General features: G+C 40.5%; 1 protein-coding gene across 4 annotated transcripts; it reads left to right on the top strand.

Moving 5' to 3' along the window:
* The first annotated feature begins 210 nt into the window (after window positions 1-210).
* On the top strand, window positions 211-5287 carry LOC123130468 (serine/threonine-protein kinase BLUS1). 4 transcript variants are annotated; one of them, XM_044550366.1, is made up of 16 exons: window positions 213-680; window positions 754-1011; window positions 1104-1231; window positions 1339-1380; window positions 1475-1556; window positions 1635-1703; window positions 1781-1951; window positions 2044-2109; window positions 2893-2961; window positions 3044-3169; window positions 3300-3361; window positions 4000-4097; window positions 4269-4351; window positions 4791-4849; window positions 4973-5016; window positions 5135-5287. In XM_044550366.1, the coding sequence occupies exons 1-16, from the start codon at window positions 465-467 to the stop codon at window positions 5188-5190; spliced, it is 1629 nt and encodes a 542-aa protein (XP_044406301.1). In that variant the 5' UTR covers window positions 213-464; the 3' UTR covers window positions 5191-5287. The 4 variants fall into 4 exon arrangements, with proteins under 4 accessions (XP_044406303.1, XP_044406301.1, XP_044406300.1 ...); XM_044550365.1 differs by having other exon boundaries at window positions 5132-5287; XM_044550367.1 differs by having other exon boundaries at window positions 5093-5287.
* Window positions 5288-8348: the final 3061 nt, after the last annotated feature.

Here is an 8348-nt window from a genome sequence, read left to right as displayed (position 1 = left end):
AACAGCCATCAGGGAATATCTTCAACAATTACAACTTCCACCCGTACGCGTCCTCGATCACAACGACGGAGCAGCTCTTGGTTGGACTCCGATCCACCAGGCGAAACGACCCCGACTCTTTTTTCGCGGAGGCAAAACAGAAACGGAATCGACCGGAAGCCCGTGCATGAGATCCGGATCCGTTATAAATATCTCTCGCCTCGCGACGCCGGCGCCTCCGCCCGTGTTCTTCTTCCCCCCACCGGCCCGCCAGCCAACCATAGCCCCTCCCACCTCTTCCCCTCACGAGAAAGCGCATCCCACCCGGCCGCGCGCGCCTCCTTATAACATCTCGTTCATCGACCGCCATGGCCCGTCGACCGAGCCCGTCGGATCCACGCAACCGAGAGGCCGAATTAGTCGACTAGGCTGCTGTTCTAGGGTTCACATCGCTTGATCAATCCCGGCGTCCCCCACATTGGTCAATGGGGTCCAAGGAGAAGGGGAAGCGCGGGGATGGAGGGGCGTCGCCGAGGGCGAGGAAGGGGGAGTTCCCCATCCGCGCCGAGGATTACGAGCTGATGGAGCCAATCGGCGACGGCGCCACGGCCGTCGTGCGCCGCGCCCGCTGCCTCCCGCTCGGCGGCGAGGTCGTCGCCGTCAAGATTATGAACCTCTCCCTGCGCTCCGAAGCCGACGTCGTACGTGCCTGCCTCCTCCACTCAATATATATCAATCAATTCCCCTGCGCACTAATCGGCGTCTCCCATGCAGAATAACGCCTCTGAAGAGGTCAAGACCATGATCCTGACGGATCACCCCAACCTCCTCAGCGCCTACTGCTCCTTCACCCAGGACGAGAACCTGTGGATCGTCATGCCCTACATGGCCGGGGGCTCCTGCTTCCACCTCATGAAATCCTCCTTCCCCAAAGGCTTCGAGGAGGAGAGGTTCATAGCCTTCGTGCTCCGTGAGACGCTCAGGGGCCTCGAGTACCTGCACGGCAAAGGCCACATACACCGAGACGTCAAGGTAATTGAGCAGAGCTCTCCCGGTACTGAATTTGAAGATTACGTCGCTTCGTATATCTGTGAATCGTTTTCATGTTTCGGGCGTGAACACAGGCTGGAAACATATTGCTTGATCAGCACAAAGGAGTGAAGCTTGCGGATTTCGGAATTAGCGCCAGCGTTTATGACTCGATGATCAACAGGAACGGCAAAAGGCACACGCTTGTCGGCACGCCCTGCTGGTAGTATCTTCAAAGTTGTTGTTTATTTTGCCAATGGGTTGATGATTCCGCAGCTCATGAACAGTGTACTGACATTCTACTGACTCAGAGTTCTGTTTGTTCTCAAGGATGGCACCTGAAGTGATGGAGCAAAAGGAATACGACTTTAAGTAAATTTTTATTTGTCTGCCTTTTTACCACAGGTTAGTTGACTATGTTTTTTATACGGGTTGCTTAACCGGACATACAAAAAATTATTCGCAGGGCAGACATTTGGTCTTTCGGAATAACTGCACTAGAACTAGCTAATGGCCACGCCCCTTTCTCTAGCCAACCTCCAGCAAAGGTATTAGTTTACCTTGATATATTTTACATCAACTTAATGTCTGTGACAAGTTACCGAGGTTTCTGAAATGACATGTAGGTCTTTCTTATGACGTTACAACATGCTCCTCCATCTCTTCATAACACAAAGGACAAGAAGTTTTCAAATGTAATCTTGATATGATCTCTTATAATCTTAGATGCACACATTGGCCTATGCTTACTCGTTCCTACCTTTTTATGTAGTCATTTAAGCGAATGATTGGTGCATGTTTGATAAAAGATCCATCCAAGAGGCCAACTGCGCAAATGTTACTGCAACTTCCGTTCTTCAAAAAAGTGAAGTCCGAGGATAATCATGTAAAATGCATGCTAAATAAAGTGCCATCTTTGGTTGCTAGGGTGCAAACTATAAATGTATGAGACGACATTCATTTGCCTTCTCTATTGATCATTTTTATATGCGCACATATATGTAGTGTAATTTTGTGTCAATTATTTTTGAGCAGGAGAATGAAGCAAAGTTGCAAGCAGAGAAGAAACCACACGATAAAATCAAAGAGAAGACATCACATGTTAGTATCTCTATAGACTTCTTTCCTTAGCTAAGAGCATCTTTACCATGCCGCAAATCGGACACACTAAATGTCCGCGGACCCTAATACGGGAGCTCGCCTTCCAAATTCATACCTCAAATATCCGCTTCTATTGACTTAAAAAAAATACTAGCAGTGCCTTCCGCCAAATAACAATGGCCTTCAGCCAAATAGTCATGATTATACAATGGCCTTCCGTCAGATAAGAACCACTAGCAATGGCCTCCAGCCAAATAACTTTGACCTTCCGTCAAAGTTGGTCTCCTTCTGCCAAATAGCAGCGGCCTTCCGCCTTCCTGCGCGGATGGAGAGGAGAGAGGGGTAGTGGCATGGGGTACATGATGGCTTTTGATTGTCCAGGCGGACGTCGTACAAACCTCCCCCAGGTTTCTTCTAGTTTAGTGAAATTCGGCCATGCGGACATGTACGCTGACTTATACGGCACTACGTTGGATGACAAAAATGGTCCGAACACTGGTTTGGATATTTGCGGGTGATTTGAGGTTCATCGTTGGAGATGCCCTAAGATTTGTAAGATAACCACATTTTGTAGTGCTCTTCACTAGGCAGTCGATGAATTATATATTTTACTTTGGGAATTTAGTTTACACTTGAACCTAAAAGAATTGATGTATTTAATCAAATCATTGGTTTAAATTAGTTACATTTCCTTAATCTCTTGGTCTATCTTCGAGCTATGATACTGCCCTTTAAATGTACCGTCCAATAATTAAATTATTTCAATTCTCAAATATGCAACAGGACGAATATTGGAGAGGTATTAGTCAGTGGCACTTTGATATCGAGGACTTGAAAGCACAGGCTAAATTGGTATGATTTTACTTGTGCAATAACATTTTGTCAAAAAAATTGCATAAATAATTTCACAAAATATTGTTTGTTTCATTTCTAGTACTCGGAAGAGAATGATAGTGACGAAGAGGAGTACCTGCGTTTCCTATTTGAACTTGATACCGTGGATGAAATTGTTCCACTTCAAGATGTGCGTCCACAAAATCATGCTAGTGATGATAAGAAGGTAACGATGGTGCTGTATATGACTCCCTCCAATCCAGAATAAGTGTTATGGTCTTGGTTCAAATTAGCATATAGGTAAATGGTTGTGTTATAAAATATATTTGAACTAACATGGCATGTTGTACTTTCAGATTGTAGGTACTGAAATAGTAGAAACGCCAAGCTCAACAACTCCAATACTGATACCTCAAAGGTTGGGATGTTTAATATATTGTCTTGATAGAATGATAGTCACTTCGTTGAGAAACAAGGACAAATTCACAACCATAAACAAGTATTTTTTATTACGAAATGTTAAACTATACCATTATCACTTGTATAATGCACATATAATTTAATAAGTTGTTGGCAAAACGTGCCTTGTATTTATCTATGGTGGCAATATTTTTCTATGGGAGTTGAACATGTCTCTTCTTTGATTATTAAGTTTACATCAAAATTGCATTGTTCTACTTCTCACTTGGCATAAATGTTAGTATTTAATCCTAGACAATGCTATTAAGGAAGTATATTGTATTTTGCATATATATAGTAGGTTTAGATAGATTTGCACCATGAGAGCTCAGCATCTTCTCACACTCATGTACTAATCTAATTTTACTACTACACGATTGTGTCTAATATTTTATTGTTATCTATGTTGTATCTGATCTACAAATGGCTCTTCAAGGAAATTTACCTTACAATTAAACATTAATATGGTCTGTTTCACGCATGTAGTCGAGCATCTGAATACTACCTTTTTGGGCGCGTGCATTGCTTCATCGTTAACACAACTAAATCTTAATATCACACATATGTTTGTTTTCTGACACAAGGTTTTTCTACCAGTGGGAAACAACTTGAGAATGGACCCCCTAATGGCCTTGCACGCCATGAGTCATTTGAACGACATTCAAAAGTACCTACCAAGCAACTTTCAAGAGCAGGCACGTTCTTCTCCAAAGTAAAATGTCTATAACTAGGACACACAAAGAACATTTTTAAGTTAACAACTCAATTAATAATTATTATTCATTGTTACTTGTATTATACTTGCTTTATGTTTTTTTAATTTTGTCCAATTGGCATGTACAATGACAAGTGATTATTTTATGCAGTTTCCAATGTTACGTGTATGGATGAATATGTAGAAAAAACAGCCATTCAAAAGGGTCGCTTTAAAGTAACAACGGAAGAAACGGTATGATTTTTATGATATATGTCATGTACATAATTAGATGGTTTTAAGTTATATAAATTGCGTAATGTATAAAGCACTATCATTTCTTATTTGGTTAGTTTACAATATTCTGTGTTTTCATAAAACAAAATCTATGCAATCACTTAATTACCTTTACCTCACAATATGATATGAAGATTTGGATGTTTTTATTGATCATCATTAGAATAAATAAATTCACTTAGAACAAATCTAGGACCTTTAATTTTTTAGAATCACAATCCTGTGCACTGCCTAGATAATCTTGATGCCTATATTTTGGGACCGAAACATATTTGTACATGTTTATGGCATGACTTGCACAATGGTCATCTACATGTCCTACATATGCCATATTCACATCTGAAATACTTATAGTTAATTTATGTAGTTACTCATAAACATTTTTATGATGTAATAGGAAGCATCTACACACAGGGAGAAGGAACTACTCGAACGTATTGCATGTTTAGAGAGGATGTAAGTTCTTCGTGTGAAGAAAACTTTGCTCATTACTTTTACATATTATTCTCGTTTTATAAGGAAATAGCACTTATTCTTTGAGGATCTTTCCTAATCTTGTTATATATTTGCCTTATATAGGCTCCAGGTTACCCAAGATGAGGTTGTGAGGCTTAAAGAAAAGGGTAATTACATTGATCTTCCATATTATCAATTTTCATAGTCCTAATATTTGAAATTTAACTTATAATTGTTTAACAGATGCAAAAGGGTAATTACATTGCTCTCCATGTTTTCTAGGAGAGGCAAAAGGAGCAGTGCCATGCGTCCAACAAAATAGCAAAGTACAAGGGTTGTAGTTACTTAAGGTGGTTCTTTTCATAGCTAGGGAAGAGTTGCAAATTTGTGTAGATCTTATTGTCATAAGAATCTAGCATATGGTGCCACTTTCTTAAAGTAGTTCTCAGTAGATTCGTAGTGCATTAGCTTCATTTATTTCGGAAATAGATTGTGCTTCTAGAAGAGATCCAACGTGATAGTTTACAAATCAATGGTGTGATGTATTTGCACTTACAAACTTGAAGCATGAGGATTTTCCTAGTAATTTAGCACTAATAGATTCTTTACCTTTGATTTTTTTAATGAAAAGGGTGGATCCCGATTTCCTTTTTTAGAAACTAAAACAAAACTGGACCATCTCACACATCATTGCTGACATCACAAAACCTGTGAGAAAGGAACTATAACGATGTAATATATCAAAGACGCCATCCTAGCTAGGAATTACAAGTTATCTAGATCAAAACGATGAGCTCAACATAGGATGCACAATAAAAGGAAAGAAGACTCAAACTAGTCGTCCAATGTCTATCGCTCCTCAGTTTTGGAATACGTGGGGTTCACTTCTTAGTACACTGTAACTGAAATTGTGGAGATGCCAGCAAAAGAGGTGTCTGTTGCTGTGTGGAAAATATGAGGTGTGATATTTGATATGCCACTAAATACTCCTTCAAACTCGGTGGAAAAAATAAGAAGAAAATGATACAACATATAATGATTATTGCCCCTGTGATAAGATAACGCGTGTGAGAAAACCTTAAAAGGAAAAACCCATATGTTAGTTGTTTTTTGCTTTGTGTACTTCCTTTTAAAAAGTCTTGGGTACACCATATGATCTTGTGAAGATATTGTTTTCATTAAAAAAAAAACTTGACGCAAAACTAGAGAGTAAACTTAAAGGAAAATAATGTGCAATATGATGCAAGGACATGTTAATAACAGAGTGACTCCCTGATCCTTGCAAACCTCGAAGTCCTTGCATACCGATTCCGTTAACATACTATTTAAATCTTTGAAGTTGGTATAGACTTTGAGAATATATCAACGAGTTTATCACACTAGTAAGCATGCACGTGCAACGCACGTCTCAAACAAAACAAGTTCACATGGTATAATATTAAAATGATTTTTACAAAAAATTCAGATCGCTACAAAATGTTATCATGTCGCTCAAATTATATTTTCAAAAAGTGTGACATATTTGTGATCCAACACACGTATCATAATCTATAGTAAAAAGTAAAAACATCTATTTTGGATCTAACTTTTATTTTAGTGGGTTCTTTTTACCGAGCCATTTAAATGTGTCTTATGCGCAACGATATGAGCGTGCGTGTAACAGATGATCCAGAAACATGTATCCGCATAAAATTCGCTGTCACATAATAATTGTATTATAATTGTTACAAAAAATATATTTTAAAAACCGCAACTAAGCCTGCCTTGAAGGTTCATCTTTTGAAGCAATGAAGTTTGATCTATAGACATGTTGATAACAGTGTGACTCCCTGATCCTTGCAAACCTCGAAGTCCTTGCATACCGATTCCATTAACATACTATATAAATCTTTGAAGTTGGTAAAGACTTTGAGAATATATCGGCGAGTTTATCACATGACTTAACTTGCGAGATGTTTATTACATATTTATGGGGAGAAAACAATTTTGGAGCACTACAATGATATTGTTGACTATGCAAGACATTTGCATTTGAGCAACACAAGCAACAATATATTTGTAGATAATGGTTGGTGATTCGTCGAAAAAAATACCACACAACTTTGATATGTGCTTTATCATTTTTCAAAGCCGCGTGTATTCACTTGACGCCTCATATTTCATAATGATTGGTGAACGTAAACCCCTAGGTTACGTTTTTGTGGACTTCCATGAGATGGATGTCAACCGAGTAGGTGTTGGAGCATGCGGTACGCTACTCTACCGTCAAATATTTTTTTCTGCGCGCAACCAAGATCATGCTGCTGGGGATAGATCACGGGATCGGGTTATGACTAGACGTGTAGTCACCACAGTGGAAGTAGAGTTGTTGATGCGTGTAGCCGATGAGCCAAGTCGTCTCCTCCTCGTGTAGCCGATCTCCTGTGAATGATCCTCATGGATCCTCCGAATGGCTCCTTGCGCTTCCCTTGAACAATCCGTCCTAGCACCGCAGATGCGATGCCTCCAAGGTATCCACACGTACGGGAAGGAGCGGCGGGCGGCGGACTGCTAGGTCCAGTCGCGCGGCATGGGAGCGTTGGGAGTGGCGGAGGTGGCTGTGTGGGGAGGAAAAAGATCAACCCTAGGAGGTGCACCCACTCCCCTTTATATAGATCTCCGAGGTGGGCTCAACACTTGAGGCCCACTAGGAGTCTACAACCATTCTCCATTCGGATCCAATCCAAATGACCTACAACCCTTAAGTGTGCAACCCTATAGGTTCAAGTACACATGAACACAACCTAATTCGATAGTTGGTAGCGACTCCTAGCAGAACATGCCAACTCCCATGTGTGCGTAAATTCATTTGACGAATCTCGACAATGTGTCATATGCAACATTCCTTTTGCCTGACGATATACGTTGTCAAGTTCAAAGCGAGTACTTGTCACTCTTGTGGTAACTCAACCTCTCTTCTCAAAACCGTGATACAGATTCCCGAATCGGGTTAACACTTAACCCAAGTCGCATGGTCATGCTTTCCAGATATGATTACTCGAGAGGGCACAGAGAATATCTCTCCTTACGGAGGGGCAAAACCCTTCTTGGTCAACCATGTCTCCTGGCATGTCTCACGACTCATCCGAAAGCTACATTTATAACTAACCAGTTACGGAGTAGCGTTTGATAGAACCTAAGTGAGTCGGTCCTCATCCCGAGAACATGCAAGGACCTCAGGTCTATGACATGGCATATAGATCATACTTGAGACTAACAGGTGAAATATCTCGCTTCGTCCCAAAGTGGTTCGACTCAGTGATCTTCATCCGCGAGTCCATACTATCGGTTTAGCATCTCTATGCCCATGACTTGTGAAACATAGTCATCAAACGAAACATATACTAGTCAAAGGGTATGTGCCCGCATAACCTTATTAAGTACGAACCATTAGAACAATCATCATACAATATATAGTTTCACAAACAGGTCACAAACTTATTGATACATATCATTGATG

Source organism: Triticum aestivum, chromosome 6A, assembly GCF_018294505.1.
Source record: "Triticum aestivum cultivar Chinese Spring chromosome 6A, IWGSC CS RefSeq v2.1, whole genome shotgun sequence".
Classification (NCBI taxonomy): Eukaryota; Viridiplantae; Streptophyta; class Magnoliopsida; order Poales; family Poaceae; genus Triticum; species Triticum aestivum.
This window is presented reverse-complemented; position numbering and strand designations above follow the sequence as displayed.